The sequence below is a fragment of the Ursus maritimus genome, unplaced genomic scaffold (genome assembly GCF_017311325.1).
Source record: "Ursus maritimus isolate PB19 unplaced genomic scaffold, ASM1731132v1 scaffold_24, whole genome shotgun sequence".
In the NCBI taxonomy this organism is placed as follows: domain Eukaryota; kingdom Metazoa; phylum Chordata; class Mammalia; order Carnivora; family Ursidae; genus Ursus; species Ursus maritimus.
The window spans coordinates 290,388-306,169 of record NW_024424897.1 but is presented as its reverse complement, the minus strand read 5'-3'; the positions used below and the strand labels follow the sequence as shown (position 1 = coordinate 306,169).

General features: G+C 54.5%; 1 protein-coding gene across 2 annotated transcripts in view; it reads left to right on the top strand.

Moving 5' to 3' along the window:
- Positions 1 to 15,782, top strand: part of TBCD (tubulin folding cofactor D) — a 159,810-nt gene that overhangs the window by 130,642 nt on the left and 13,386 nt on the right. For both annotated transcript variants that reach the window (XM_040639916.1, XM_040639915.1), the window contains exons 24-32: positions 3,850 to 3,912; positions 4,787 to 4,863; positions 6,449 to 6,530; positions 8,611 to 8,729; positions 9,299 to 9,390; positions 10,051 to 10,191; positions 13,356 to 13,439; positions 13,787 to 13,945; positions 14,020 to 14,158. In XM_040639916.1, coding sequence (XP_040495850.1) covers positions 3,850 to 3,912; positions 4,787 to 4,863; positions 6,449 to 6,530; positions 8,611 to 8,729; positions 9,299 to 9,390; positions 10,051 to 10,191; positions 13,356 to 13,439; positions 13,787 to 13,945; positions 14,020 to 14,158 — 956 coding nt within the window. The remainder of the gene's footprint in view (positions 1 to 3,849; positions 3,913 to 4,786; positions 4,864 to 6,448; positions 6,531 to 8,610; positions 8,730 to 9,298; positions 9,391 to 10,050; positions 10,192 to 13,355; positions 13,440 to 13,786; positions 13,946 to 14,019; positions 14,159 to 15,782) is intronic.

The window sequence follows — 15,782 nt, the reverse complement described above, 5'->3', positions numbered from 1 at the left end:
GTGTAGCGCCGTTGTCTAGAGCTGGCGTGGTTGTGCTTGTGTAGGCATGGACACTGGGTGTGAAAAGTTAGAGAAGTACTTTGAGGCTCAGCACTGTTTCTTCCCCAAGAGGGTCTTTCCCTCAGCTTCTGGCTGGAGGCTGGGGGTGCGAGCAGCCTGGGGCGCCTCCGTCCCTGTCAGGGCTTGAGAGGTTCCGCGCTGGCTGGAGCCAGCTGACCTGCATCTGGTTTTGTCTAGGATGTGGTCCTTTGGATTCAAGGCCCCCAGGTGAGGGTTTCCTGGTTTCTCTCAGGTGCTCTGGACTCCACGTTCTGTCCCAGTGGCCCGTAGGGGCTCTGGACACTCTGGCCGTCTTCCTGGGTTTTCCAGTGCCTGCCTTCTCGAGTCACCACAGCTGCTCTGGCAGAAGCGGCTCAGCTCAGGGCTGTGGCCCCCAGTCTCTGCTTGCGGCTCTCCGTTTCCTTGGCAGCTCCCCAGTGACTTAAGCATACACAGTTTACTTTTGTCCAGCTTTTTATAAATGTTGTCTTAGCCAGTGAGTTGATCGGAATGACGTAGTCTGTAACATTTTTTTAACTTTTTATTTTGAAATGGTTGTAAACTCACAGGGAGTTATAAAGCCCTGTGTTTTTTTGTTTTTTAAAGATTTTATTTTTAAATAATCTTTATACCCAATATGGGGCTTGAACTCACAACCCTGAGATTGAGAGTTGCACTCTCTTCCGACTGAGCCAGATAGGCACCCCCCCCCCGTTTTTTTTAACTTGATAGAATACATTTAAAGTTCATGTGCAGGGCAAATCTCCAAGAAAATTATTATTTTTTAAATATTGAGGACTTGGGGGCGCCTGGGTGGCTCTGTCGGTGAAGCATCTGCCTTTGGCTCAGGTCATGATCGCAGGGTCCTGGGATGGAGCCCCGTGGGGGAGCTCCCTGCTCAGTGGGGTGCTGGCGAGAGCCTACTTCTCTCTCTCCCTCTGTCCCTCCCCCCGGCTTGTGCTTTCTTTCTCTCTCTCTCCCTCTCTCTCAAACAAAATCTTTAAAAAAAATAAAATATTGAGGACTTGCATTTTCCAGCCCTTAAAACATCCTGTAAAACCAAAGCAGAGTGGCGTTTCCTTAGGAGCAGGCAAACAGGCTGGTAGAGCAGAAGACAGGACCCGAAATAGATGCTGATGTAATGACACGTATGAGGTTTGATATGTGACAACACAGAAGGTACTTCCAACGTTGGTGTGGAAGGTGGCTTATTGAGGAATAATGATGTCACGAAGGGCCGTGTGAAAGAAAATAAAATCATGTCCCCACCTCATACATATTCAGAACTAAATTTCTGATTAACTAAAAACTTAAATACAAAAAATATAATTTAAAAAGCCTCAAAAAAATTTTAGGAGACATTGTAGGATAGCATCGGTCCTTAAAAATCTTAATTTGGAAAATTTCAAATCTACACAAAAGCACAGAAAAATAGCTTGTGGAGCCCTGTGCTATCTGTGCTTCTGCTCCAGCAAGTCTCGTTGTTTGCCGCTCGTCTGTCTGCCCTGCGTCGTAAGCAGATCCAGACACCCCTCGTAACACTTGCTCCGACAGTTCCTACTGGTGAGGACCACGGTTCTGTTTTGTTTTGTTTTTGGCTTCTGGCACATAGCCGTCCAACAGAATTAGCAGTAGTTCCACAGAGGAAACAAGCAGTAGAAAGTCGTATGTTTGTCTACATAAGTATTGAAAACTTTTGGGTGGGGGAATACACCCATGTATAAAACCAGTAGGCACAACACAGAGAGGAAATCCTTGTACTGCGGTGAACGAAAAGGTGATTGTTTACAGGCTGCACAGAGCCCTTAAACTTGCCAGAGCAGATACACGGAGATTCCGTGTGAGCACAAACCCAGAGAGCCTCTGCATTGCCGACCGGTGTTCAGCCTCCCCCAGCAGGCAGGGGGATGCCGGTTCCCTTAACCAGAGAGAACAACGGTGTTCTCTCTCAGGTTGGCTGCAGTCAGAGCTCAGCAGCCCTGGCTCCAGCCCCAGAGCGTGTGCTGTCACAGGCTGTCCAGTTTGCCCACCGTCCTGGGTGCCAGTGCCGAGGCTCAGCACACAGAGCCGTGTAAGGGCAGATGGGCAGTCTGCATCCACAGGCACGTGTGGCCCTGCCGGTGCAGTGACACGGAGCTGGAGGCAGCATTCAGTCCTTCAGGAGAGATACTGAATGAGTTGTTTTGCATCCAGAGCACGGAGTATCACAGACTGCTCACAATGGCGTGAGGTCTCCAGAAGTTGGTTACGTTGTTAGAGAGAAAAGCAGGGTGGTGGCTGGAGTCTGTGCTGGCGCGAGGCGGGACCTCGTTCCTGGTCATGGGCACCGGGAGTCAGGAGCTCGCCTTTGGTCCGCAGCACCCCGGGTGCGTGCAGACTGCACGGCTGTGCTCTTACTTGGGGTCCCCGCGTGACAGCAGTAAGCACCCCAGCACAGCATGAACTCGGGGGAGCTGTTGTCAGTGCCAGGGTCTGGAGGCGCTTGCCCTGCGTCCAGCCAGGCTGCCTGACTGCTGTCACACTCCAGCTCAGGCCTAGTTGCTGGGGTCAGGGTGAGAGCTTAGGGACAAAAAGGGGGGAGTAGAGAGACCCTAGAAAGGGGGTGTCCTTGGGGAAGCGGCACCTTTCCTTCCTGCTTCTGTAGAAGCATGAGGGTGGGTGTGGCCATGCCAGGCACCCAGGGGTGGTCACCAAAAGGCCAGTGGCAGTGTTTTCTCTGATGTTTTTCTGTAGTGTTGAATTTTTTTCAGCAAATACAGTATTTGTACCATCAAGAAAAAAACCACTAAAGCTGTGTCCAGTTCAGTGTGACAGACGTGGTGGGTACAGGGCCACCCTCTCTTGTGTGGGCGATCGGGGAGAGGACTCCAGCATGGTTGTGCTGGGGGTGTGTGGCGTGCTGGGGTGCAGGACAGCTTGCTGGAGGGTTGGGCCTGTGCAGGGCTGGCGGGCAGTGCAGTGGGAGAGTGCCTGCAGGAGGGCCGCCAGATGGACGCTCATAGCTCGTGGATTCCATCCCACACTTGGGTTGTTTTCCCTGCGGTGGGTGGTGTCTTTAACCTGTTGATCATATTGGACCAGTTTCTGCCCATGGGTGTGGTAATCGTTTCTTTATTTAAAAAACTGACACTAATTATTCACAGAGGTCAGGAATTTACCCAAGATTTTAACACCATGACTTGTCCCGGAACCGTCCTGTCAAGGATGATAGCATTACTTTCTCTTGTTTGTTGATCTGTCCTCATTTTGGCCCCTCAGTGGATGCTCTGGTGCTCACCTGCCCTCAGTAGACCCCCCCCCCCCCCCACCACCCGGCCAGTGCTCGCCTGTCCCACCCCTCAGTGGACTCCTGGGTGCTCACCGGTCCTGACCTAGGTGGACTGGGAGTGCTCACCTGTGACAGGACTGCTTCCGCTGACCTTGGAGACCCCCTTTCCTCCTGTGTGGCTGCCTCTCTGTGGTCCTCTTCTCAGGCAGGTGCCACAGCTCCTGGTCACTTGTAGGTGTCAGTGACCTTGTTAGCACATGCGTCCCTGAGGATTCGTGTTGGGGTCACATCTGTAGCTGTGGGCTATGTTGCTCCGTGTGGCCCTGGGGCTGTCTCTACCTGGGCCAGGTGTGGGGCAGGTTCTCCTGCACAGCTATGGAGGTGCTGGGGCTGCTCAGGGGCTGGCCAGAGACCAGCACGGATGTGTCCAGAGTGGTGGGAGGGACTTGGTCCCAGCAACTCAGCTCTCAGACAAGGCAGGGTGGGAGCTGCAATGGGCACTTCTGGAGAAATGACACCACATTTATCCTTTGTCTTCCTAGTGTGCGTTTTAATAGAAAACTTGTCCCTTTCCAAGATGCCTTTTAGAGGTGATGTCGTAATTGGTAAGTGCTTTTCTTTATTGTAGACTCACATTGTAGCATTTCCTCCCAGAACTATTTCAAATCAAAAAGTAAAAATGAACAGCTAGGGTAGATGATAACGCATTGTAAATAATGAGCAACCCCCCACTGTCCTCCTCAGAGAGAGAGAGAATCTGTCCCTTGTCTAATGAGAAGTCAGGCTCCTTCCTCAGAGCTCCTGGCTGCCACTCTGCCTGTGGCACCTGCCCCCAGTGCCGGGCAGTCTTGGCCATCCCTCGCCCCGGCAGACGCATGGTGCAGTCCTGCAGGACTTGGGGTACAGGCGGGATATGTGAGGACCAGCTCTTGTGGAGCAGTGGCCCGGCCCCTCTGCAGGCCTGGAGCCCTCCACCTTCTATGGCACATGGCCACAGAGAGGCAGTAACAAAGGGGCCTTGGGGTCACCTTTATCCCCCGGTCAACTTTATTCTTTGCTTTTGCAGCCTCAGAAGTTCTGGGACCAGGAAACCAAAAAGAAAAAAAGAAATTGGATAAATGTAGCATTCTTTGCTCTGTGTGGGATCTCATTGAGTTAGATGTTTAGATTTTTATTGGTGGGGGCCCAGGGGCATTGTGAGAGAGGTGCTTCTGGAAGTGGCCCCCTGAAGCTTGCAGTGTTAAAAGAGCAAAAATTGCTCACAGTAACCGTTTAACGTTTCAGCAGCCAAAAGAAGGCTTTCTCTCTCTGAATGGAGAGGGCCCTTGGATTTTTGTATAACCTGTGTAATGTTTACCTTAGATTTTCTCCAGATTCATCTCAAAGGTTACCCACTTTAAGAGGTAGAAGATCTGTTGTTTTTAATTTCATCTACATGTTCTTAGTTGGGTAAATGAATGTCTTTTTTTCCTTTGACAGATGGTTGGCAGTGGCTGATAAATGACACGTTGAGAAATCTCCACCTTATTTCAAGTCATTCTAGACAACAGATCAAGGTATGGTAAGCAAGATTCTTCTGGCTGTTGCACTGTCTAGAAAGGACCATTTGGGGTGCCTGGGGGCTCAGTTGGTTGGGCATCCAACTCTCGATTTCAGCTCAGGTCATGATCTCAGGGTCCTGGGATCGAGCCCCATGTTGGGCTCTGCACTCAGTGCAGAGTCTGCTCAAGATTCTTTCTCTGTCCCTCTGCCCTGTCCCCTTCTCATGAACATGCTCTCTCTCTCTCTCTTTCTCTGAAGTAAGTAAATAAAATTTTTAAAAAAAGTGACCTTAATCTATTTTTTTTGTTAGTGTTTGTTTCAAAGGACTGTGTGTGTTATGGGTCCCTTTTATACATGAATGTGATCATTGATAAATGCCATAATTATATTTGGAATTCTAGATGGTATTATCTATGTAATTTATATTCAGGAAAACTAATGCAGCCAATGATGACCAGAATAATTAAATTTTATATGACAGTTTTTTGTTTAATTAATTTACTTCTGAACATCTGTATGTCCATAGTGATTATTTATTGAGTTGCAGAATGGTGGGGTTGGAGACTCTGCCGTGATGCTTAGGTGCGGGTGGAAGCCGGGGTCCAGGGTCCTGGCCCGAGAGTGCTGGCTCTCTTGAGCGAGTGTGTCTGCTGGCCGATGTGCTGTTGTCCTGTCCTGGGACGGGGGACTGGCTAGCGGAGCTGTGACAGAGGTGTGCAGGCAGGATGTGTTGGGCTTTGGTACTGAGGGTGGAGAAATAGGAGTCCGTGTTGGTTTCCCATACGATTAATTCTCCAGCCTCCTGCGTATGTTTTTGTTTAAAGGAACTTTATCATTCTGTAGAATCCAAGTACGGTTTTACTAGTTGAATCTGAATGTTTCATGGTCAGGCCTCAGAATTTCCTTTTAAGAGCATTCCCATAATTGATCCACACCAGCAGGGTTGTGGTAGTTTGCACAGGTGACACGTCGGTGTGATGTTGCGTTGTGTGGGCCCCCCGCCGCGTGCCGGTGGCCTTCCCTGTGCAGCCTCCGGAACCTCTCTCCAGGGCTGCTCTGTCTAATTTGGGGAAGTAGTGGAAAGAACTTAGGAATCCAGCATTTGCCCTTCCCTGTCTGTGTGACCCTGAGAGGCTCACCTTGAGCTCAGGCTCTTCCTCTTGGCAGTAGAGGTGTTCTGGGGGGGGTCCTGGGGGCCCACGGCTGCTGCCACATCAGTTCCCGCTCTCCTCCTCTGACCCTGGCCCCGCAGCTCCCCTCTAAATGAAGGCTGTATGTTACTTTTGTGGGTACAACACACACTTTGCCCTTCACTAATTCTGTGGGGAAAGAAAAAAATGCCCCATTTTATTATTAACTGTTTTATTAGAAAACATTTGCATCGAATGGAAGAAGTTATATTTTCCATTCATATTGTTAGCTGCAGAGAATACTGAAGTTATAAGCGTATCTGACGACTGTCAACAGAAGCGCTGGAAAGGAGCATATGGTTCAGTTTCTGTTTGTCTCACACTTAATCACGGGCCTGACAGCAGAGCAGCCTGAAGGCTGAGGCGCCCGGGAGGCTGCACAGTGCACTGATGTCCCGCTTTGTTGCAGGAAGCGGCCGTCTTGGCCCTGGCTGCTCTCTGCAGCGAGTACTACGCCCTGGAGACCGGGGAGGCGGATCCCGCTAGGCAGGGTGAGTGGGCCGCAGGGGCTTCCATCAGGAAGTGGGCGTGCAGGGTCTGGGTTTCCGAGCGTTGCCTCCTGCTGCAGGTGGACAGGGTGTGGGAGGGAGGGGCCCGAGCTGGGAGTTGAGCAGGGATGGGGATGGGGGATGAGCGACATAGGGACGTGATGCTCTCGGATCCGCCGGGTTCGTGTAGCTGCCGGAGGTGTTCGTCCCTTTTGAGCTCTAGACAGGTGCTTCTCTGGAGCCTTGGCATTCCCCCGAAAAGGCGAGAACAGGCATGGTGCTCACTGTGCCGAACCCGTGCTTATGTCAGCAGCATTCGCCCGAATGACGCTTTCAAGTAAACTTCCCCCACTTTGTGCTTTGGAGATTCCCAGTGTACGTGGATGGAGCGCCTTCCTTATCTGGCCTCCCAGGGAGCCTCCTGTTTCCTGTTCCATTTTGTTCCTGTGTTTCCCTTGGTGTTGCTCCTTGGCCCCTTCCTCTTCTTTCTGGTCCTTGTTTCCTGGGTTCCGTCGGCTCAGAGGGTCTGCCTCTGCTGTGCTGGCATGTCCCGATCCCTGTTCCCGATTGCTTCAGTGACTTTTTACCTTACGGCAAAATGCGGTTTTAGGGTTTCCTTATTCACCGTGCCAGTTTCCTGGTGCGGATCCTCGGCATGTGCGTGTACTTTGCCCTTTCCCTGTTCACAGAAGCCTCGCTGCACAGTGTTGCCTCAGTTGGGTTTTCCGGAACCCCCTTGTGGTGGTTCGGCCGACCCGTGATGGGCCTGCGCAGAGAAGCTTCTTGTCCGTCCACTGTGGTGCCCTGCAGCGTTCTCTTGCCTGACAGTCACCTCAGAAGCATGTGAAACACTTTTAAATGATTTTAAATGGTAAAAATCATGTGTGCAATAGTCTGAATCTACTTTCTGTGATTTTTTCAAAACTAAGAACATATCCTGTAATGTGATCTTCTTCTTCTTTTTTTTTTTTTTTTTGTAAAGATTTATTTATTTACTTATTCGACAGAGATAGAGACAGCCAGCGAGAGAGGGAACACAAGCAGGGGGAGTGGGAGAGGAAGAAGCAGGCTCATAGCGGAGGAGCCTGATGTGGGGCTCGATCCCACAACTCCAGGATCACGCCCTGAGCCGAAGGCAGACGCTTAACGACTGCGCCACCCAGGCGCCCCTGTAATGTGATCTTCTGACAGACTTTCCAAATTTATAACGTTTTTCCCTTGACCGTAGGCAGTGTTACCTAGAGAGGTAGTAGTATCATTTTGTATTTAGTTTGTTTTTAAAAATTGGGATGATAAGGTCATGTTTCAGTTTTGCCTGAGAAGAGAACGTGGCGTCACTGTGCACGTGGGAACAGTGAGCGGTGTTCCGGCGTCACCTGCGGCGTGCAGAGACCCCAGCCAGCGCTGCGGACAGGGTGCGCGCGGGTGTTTGATGTTTGTTCGCTGGCCTAACGTAGGCCCTTGAGGTTTCTGTGCACGTGTCGCCACGGTGGTGCTTTGTTGACGTCCAAGCAGGAAGGACAAGAATCAGTCACAATGGTCAGACAGGTCGGCGTGTGCAGCCTCCCGGCCCCTCCCGAGCTGTGTGGGTCGAGGACAGCCTGGCAACCCAACTGCCCTTCCCGCCCAGACTGTCCCTTGAGTCTGCCCTGCACCCTCTGTTCCTGTCCCTGTTTCATCCCTGTCGACGGCCTTCCCGTCTCGGGGAGCATCGGTCTGCGCGCAGTGTGCTCTCAGCCCGACTGGCTGCTTCTGCCCCTTCGTGCTCACCCTGGGAGGGCATCGTGTCCATCATGCGTTTGTGTTCCTGGTGAATAGGACCACCTCATGCATTCTTAACCCCTCCTGGATTTATTCTCCTAAGAGTGAAATCATGTATTAAAATCGCCTATGAAAACCTCAAAACCACCTATAAAACTTCTTAAATCCGTTTTGATCGGAGCCATTTCAAGGCATACCTGCTTCAGAAGCTGGCACGCTTCCTGCCTTTCCCTCGCCGCCTACTCACGCATTTCTGAGATGTCATAAAGAGTGCATGCTGTGCGGGAAGGAAGGCAGTGGCCCTCTCGTTGCTTCCTTTCAGAGGAGCTGATACGGCAGTATCTTGCTGACCTGCAGAGCCCAGAGGAGATGGCTCGCTGTGGCTTCTCGCTGGCCCTGGGCGCCCTCCCGCGCTTCCTCCTGAAAGGCAGGCTGCAGCAGGTGAGTGCCCTGCACCCTGAGGAAAGGGCCCCCTGTTGGGTTCGGGCGCTGTGTGTGAGCCCGGTGGGGGAAGGTTCGGGAGGGCTCAGACCACGGGTCCACACCTGTCCGGGTGTGTGGCCGTGAGGAAGGGAACGGGGTGCTCCTGAAGGGGCCCGGTGAACACTCTCATGTGACAGGAGGGACTTGGGCTGAGTTCTAGTCTGACAGAGGGAAGCTGTTGCTGCCTCTGTGGAAACACACTCGCCTTTAGACAGCCGTGTCGTGTCCCCTTCCTCCTGCCCGGGACATCTTGGGGTCAGAGGCACTGGACAGACCGCCTCAAACTCAACTCTGCGGCTTATCCGTTTGGAACATGCGACTCTCAGGACCAAATGGCCCTTCAAGAAGTAGTGGATCTTGATATCCAGGGTCAGCTGATCATTTGTCACAGTTTCCAGCTCTGGGCCACAGGACAGAAAGGGGGTAGCTGGCGTTGGGGATGCCCCGCGGAGATGAGCTGGGGGCTGCAGCAGGGCGTGCGGCCTGCCAGGTGCACGTTCTGTTGAGGACGCATTACTGCCTTTCAGGTGTTGGCAGGCCTGGGCGCCGTGACAGTCATTTGTCCTGAGGATGTGAGCTTTGCCGAGTCCAGGCGGGATGCTTTGAAGGCTATCTCAAGGTGGGTCTCCCGGCTGTTCCCCCAGTCCTTGCTCTCCCAGGGGCCAGCGACCACTGAGGGTGGTCCCTGTTGGTGTGGGCCAGAGCCCAGTCTCACATGATGAATCTACTTTGAAGCAAGTGTCACTTTTTATTTTCTCATTTCTTCTCTTTTCAGAGGGTTGTCAAAGAATATTTGCAACTCAGAGGCTCATTGACACTGTTTATTCATTGTCGCTATAGTGAATATTAGACTTCTTTGCTTTAGGAATGGCAGCCCACCTTGCGAACTGCGGCGTGAACCTTGCTCAAGTCTGGAAGTCCGTGTGGAGCGGCCTGTGGTGCTACCACACACAGCATGCGCGCCAGGACACACTTTGCTTTGTCCCTCACCCGTGCCCCTCTTCTGCTCTGCGGCGACACCACCCCTTTCTGCCAGGATGGAGGGCAGGAGGGGCCAGCACAGGTGGCCTCCCGCACACCTTTTAAGCTGCAGACACTAGGAAATGTGATTTTGGGGAAAAGCGTCATTCAGCATGTGTCCGCGTGGAAGGAGCTCTGGAGTTCTGAATCTGTCCCTGAGGTTGTTGGCCTGTTCCAGCATGTCCCATCAGGCCAAGATGGTGGGAAAGATGGGGTTCACAGACACTTGCCATATTTCACGCATTTTTAATAATTTCAGGGTTTGCCAGACGGTTGGCGTGAGAGCAGGAGGCGCTCCAGACGAGGTTGTGTGTGAAGAGAACGTCTCCCAGATTTATCGCACGCTGCTGGGCTGTCTGCGCGACTACACTACCGACAGCCGTGGGGACGTGGGCGCGTGGTAAGGTGGCAGGCGGTCTCTTGCTCATGGTCCTTGAGCTGCACTGTCCTTCCTGGGCCTGTATTCTCGGGACAGCAGAGTGTCCTCAGGCCTGGCTCATGGTTGCGTTCGACTCTTCTCTCAAATATACTAAATTCTACAACACACACACTTGTCACTCCCTCGTCCCAGCCCCCGCGGTTGGCTTTCCAGTTCTTTTGAGAGAGTTCAAGCAGACAAAGGCCCCAGTTTGGGCGCTTAGGGCAAGAAGGGGGTCAGACCACTTTGGAGGAGGAGGAAAGGGTACTTCTCTGGAGATTCAGCTGCACAGTGAACTGTGGCCCCTGTGACGGGAAACCAGGTGGCCAGATCTCAGTCTTGGGAGCAACCTCGGCTTGACTGTTCTCGCGAGGACGCCCTGACAATTCGTTATAGCCTGAGCCGCGAGGAGGCTGTTCCCGCGGCTCGAGGTGTGTCATTTTTTTGTTCTGCGTCGGCAGCTATCATCTTTACAACGTTTCAGTTGACTGTAAATAGCAGACCAAGTTACCCTTTTATTGGAGGAACTGAGAGCTGCTCTCATGACTTCTGTCTCTCGTTCTGTACATGCTGTGATGGGCGTTGTGCCAAGAGGCTGCGTGGGGTACGGCGTCACTGACCTTGAGCGGAATCGTTATTACAGCGGAAACAGAGCTGAGCTTCACGTGACGCCTCAAAAGAGAGAAGAAAGAAATGCGCATGGTTTTCCATATGTGGCAAGTTTTTGGCCACGTTTCTTTAAATCTCCTCTGCCCCACCCCCATCTTGGACCTCCCGTGCCCCGTCCCCTGTGGGGCCGCCCCTTCCTGCAAACCCTGGGGCTCTACTCCCTTTTTTTTTTCTTCCAGTTTTTTTTTCTTCAGTTGTGTAAATTCTAATTTACGTTCAAGTTCACTGTCTCTTCCCTGGGTTACCTCTACGCTGCCATCAAGGTCGCCTGAGAAAGTTCTAATTTCATGGTGTCGCTCCATTACAGTTCCCGTCTGGGGCTTTTCCCACTTTCTGTGTCCGCTGGCTTTGCACCTTTTCCTCCATCAGGATGTTCCCTCACCTCACTGGCTTGCTTTCCTTCCCTTCTGCTCAGTCCCACATGGTGCTGGGGACACGGGCGCGTGGGGCCCTGATGGCCTTGGCGTGTCCTTGTAGACACGGACAGGGCTCATTGGTGGGAGCGTGGGGGGCCCTCGAGGAGTGTCCCTGAGTCCCTGGGGCATCCGCCCTGACAGCTGCCTGGTGGCCCTGCAACAGCACAGCCCCAACCCCTGCGCTTCCCTGTCCCCACGGGATGCAGGCTAAGGGGGCTGCACCCATCGGGGTCTGTGTCAGTGATGACGGTTGAACCCCAGCCTGGGCTCAGTCGTGTGCCCTGGAGAGCGGGTCGTTCTTCCTGGTTCTTTGTGGGGCATGCGGTTCTGGAGCGGATCCTGGCTACTGGAGGTTTGTTGTGGAGACGGGTTCCCTCATTCCTCCGGAGGGTGCCGGTGGCTTTCCAGTGGCCAGTGGGCTTGGGTTCAGTACAGAGCTGCCGTCTCCGCCTCGCCTGATGTGAGCGGCCCCCCACGTTCTGTTGGGTGGGCAGCCCTCCTATGCGGGCGTGGGGTCCCCCTGTGGGGTGCACCCCTGCGAGGGGGCTCCTGTGCTCTTGGGGGCCCTGGTTGTCCTGACTCTTACAGTTCAAGCCAGAAGGACGGTGGGTCTCGGGTCCCTCAGCAGCGCAGACGCTGAGCCCTGTGAGGAGGAAGCTCGGGCAGCGCCGTGCACAGGGGTGCCGGTGCCACCGCTCCTCCCAGAGGCCTGCCTACGCAGCACAGGGTGGGAGCCCGGTGATGCTCGGTCCTTTTTCAGAGAACCTCACTCTCTGTGGAAGGTCTCCAGTTACTTATTTTTGCACCTGTTTTCCGTCTGCATGTTCCTCACAGTTGTTTAAAGACTCTGCCTATTTGTTCCGGGATGTGTGGGAGCCCCGTGTCTGCTTCTGTCCTTTCCTAGCATTTTAACACTTGGTCTTTTTTTTTTTTTTTTTTTTTTAAAACCATTCCTTGTAGCGCTAAATCCAGAAACTGTACATTCAGAATTGTGGAGGCTCTGGGTGTGCACGTCCTTGCAGGGAGCACGAAGGGCAGGCCTGCGGTGTGGGTGCAGGCCACCCGATGCTTTCGGTGTGGGGTCGGGCTATGTGCCACCTGTACCCACAGCCCTGCCCGAGGGGCCTCCCTGCTGCCAGCACCTGGCATTTGGGACCCTGGCCCGTGTCTGTCCTGTCAGGAGCTGGGGAGGCCCCGAGGGCATGTGCAGGCTTGGGTTGTCCTCTACCACCTCTCCCGTGAGTGCTGTAGACACGGGGCGCCGGGGCCACATGGCCCTCCTGTCTGCCACGCCCTGCGTGGCCCTGGTGCCTGCAGATGCACAGGCATACTATGTGTCGGGTCTTCAGCAGCATCTGGTTGGTGGCCATGCCCTGGGGACAGGCTCCCTTGCTCCCATGAACCCTGGCCCGTGTCTGTCTGGTGCCTCCAGCACCCCCACACCCGTGCTCAGTACTTCACCTGCCAGGCTCCTGTGGGCTGGGGCCTCTGTCTGTCGGTGGGAGGACTGATCCCTGGCCCGTGGGACCTGCCAGCCTTGGTGGTGCGGGGCGGGTCTGTGGTCCCTCCTGCCCAGCTCTGTCCCCGCTGGGTCGGCCAGTCTTGGTGCGGGCTCAGGTTTTCACGGTGTGGAAGCTTCGTCTTCTTCAGTGTGAGCGACTGTGGAGTGAGTCAGGGTGGAGAGCGACGTCCTGGTCTAGAAGGACGGTAGCAGGGGCAGACGTGAGCTCTCAGCAAGCCTCTGTCCCTCGGTTTCTCTGCCAGGAGAAAGCTTTGTGGACCAGGCCGTTCTGCATCTGGAGGGTTTGTGGGCACATCAGTGCTGTTTGTGTGCCCTTGGGACCTGGCATCTGCCTGCGGGCGTCAGGCATGTGTCCTTGCTAACGGAGCACAGGAGAAAGTGCTCTTGCTAGCTGCGTGTACTGCGTTCGGTGGGCGTTTCCTACTAAAGTGACAGTCAGTCTCTGGAACTCACCCTGGTTGAGGGTGTCTGAGCCTCCTGAGTATGACTGAGGGGTCACGTGGCACCTGGGGCTCTTCATCGCCTCCTTGTCCCTACAGGGTCCGTGAGGCCGCCATGACCAGTCTGATGGACCTGACGCTCCTGCTGGGGAGGGAGCAGCCAGAGCTGATCGAGGCCAGTGTGTGAGTAGCTCTTGTGTGGGGGTCTGGCCTGGTCTGCGGGAGGACGCCAGCATTGGGGTCAAGGCCAGGGTCTCTGTGTCCAGTCCGCTGTCACTGCCGGGGTCTCTCTCCCCTCCCTCCCGCCTTCAGTCCCTTCCTGTGTCCCCTTCTCCCCTGTCACCCACCTGACCCCACCCATCTGCACCTCTTCCACCCAAGACCTGGTGCTCAGGCCTCTGAGGTGTCAGGTCCACTGTGGCAGCATCCCATCCCCCTGCAGCAGCTGGGGTGGCTGCTGTGCTCGCAGGGCCACTCTGGCTGGGGCCCTGGGTTCAAGCTGGGCTAACGGCCTCGCTCTTGGTTTGTAGCTGTCAGCAGGTCATGTGTTGTGTGGCCCAGCAGGCGAGTGAGAAGATTGACCGGGTCCGTGCACACGCCGCCCGCGTTTTCATGACGCTGCTGCACTCTGACGGCTCCCCTGTCCCTCACGTGCCCCACCGAGGAGAGCTGGAAAAGCTCTTTCCCAGGTACGGGAGGCCAGGGTCCCCGACCCCCAGTGGGCGCGGGCCCCCACTCCAGCTTGTTGACTCACTCTCTGCAGATCCGACATGGCCTCCATGAACTGGAATGCACCGTCCCAGGCCTTCCCTCGCATCACCCAGCTCCTGGGGCTGCCCGCCTACCGCTACCACGTCCTACTGGGGCTGGCCGTGTCCGTGGGCGGCTTGACCGAGTCCACGGTGAGGAGGTCTCTTCCCAAGCCCACGGTGGTGGGTGGCATCTGGCCCAGGGCTGGGGCGGTGTGGGAGGTTCGAGGGGGCACAAGTGCGGGGCAGCCAGAGGCTGAGAGGCACGCTCTGGGACTGCAGCTGTCTCCTTGCGGTGCTGGTTTTTTCTCTGCTTTGGGGGTCAAAGTGGGGTCAAGGGTGCGCTCCTTCCGCTGGCCTTGGGTTTGCAGGGCAGGACGCCCAAAGACGGTGTTACTCTCATGAGAGTGGGCTGGCGTTCCTAGTGGGAAGCTCAGTGGCAGGACTTTTTATTTAGGAAAATTGAAGCACAGAGCTACCAGGAATGTTGTGGCGAGCTCCTGTGTGGACGGTGTCCCACCACACACAGCACGGAACAGCCTGGTTCTCTTGTGTGCACCGGGCTCAGCGGCACGTTTGGACTTCACCTGCTAGCTGCTGCTTCACCCTCTTTGCCCACTTTTCTTTTCTCCTCTTTGTGCTGTCATTTTCTGGATAAGTTTGGTCTGTTGTATGTGTTTGTTTTCTCGTGTCCATTCTGCTGATGTGGTGGCCACACATTCCTTTTACCTGCTCTTCACTGAACCCAGAAACAGTGTCGCGTGCACCCAACTTTGGAGCCGTCGAGGGTGGGGAGGCTGTGTCCTGCTCCCCTGCGTGGTCACACGTGGGCTTCTTGGGGACGGCAGATGCGTTTTCACTTACCTGCCCGTGCTCTTGGGTGCTGATATTGCTGGAGCGGGAGCCCTGTCTGGTGGGGCTGCTGCTCCTGGTTCGGCTGTGGGGTTGCCCCCCTCAGCCCTAGCTTGGCGCTCTGCAGCTTCCCTCTGATGCTCCAGCCTGTGACCTGCTGGGATTTGTTGTCTGTGTTCATCAGTGCGTTCATGGTTCCCATCTCTTCTGGACCCTTCTCTGCCCTCCTCATTCTCGTTCAGGATCTCCTCCTCCTGCATACCCCTTATGATCCCACGTTTCCACCTGTGCTCCGTCCTTTCTGGTTTTCAGACTTCTTTTCCAGTACTGCTTTGTTTTGCAGCTTCGTACGAGGTGCTGTTTATCCTCTCCGCCTGCTGAATTTTTGGTTTCCGTAATTCTGTTTTTTATTACCAGACATTCACTTTGTTTTGAAATCTCTCTTGTGCTTTTTCATTGCAGGCTCATCTGGGTTTTGTTTTTGTGTTTTTTGTTTGTTTTTAAGAGAGTGAATGGGGGGGAGGGGCAGAGGGAGAGAGAACCTTAAGCAGATTCCCCATTGAGTGCAGAGCCTGACGATCTCACGACCCCGAGATCATGACCTGAGCCAAATCGAGAGGCCGACGCTCAACCGATGGCACCACCCAGGCGCCCTGCAGGCTCCTCTAAAAATTAACCTGCAGCCCTGTCCTCTGTGCCATGTCTTGTAATGCTCGTACCTGTGCTCTCGGTGGAGGGGGTCTGCTTTGGCTCACTTCCTCTTGTTGACTCATTCCTGGTCACTCCCCGTCCTGGGTCTGTGACAGGGAGGCAGGCGACTCTGGTCTGGGGGCGCTGCCTTTGCTCCTGCAGGCAGCTGTGGGTGGCACCGCACGGGTTAGTGGGAGCGGGTTTCTTCGGTGCCAGCCCCCAGCTGCCGGTCCTC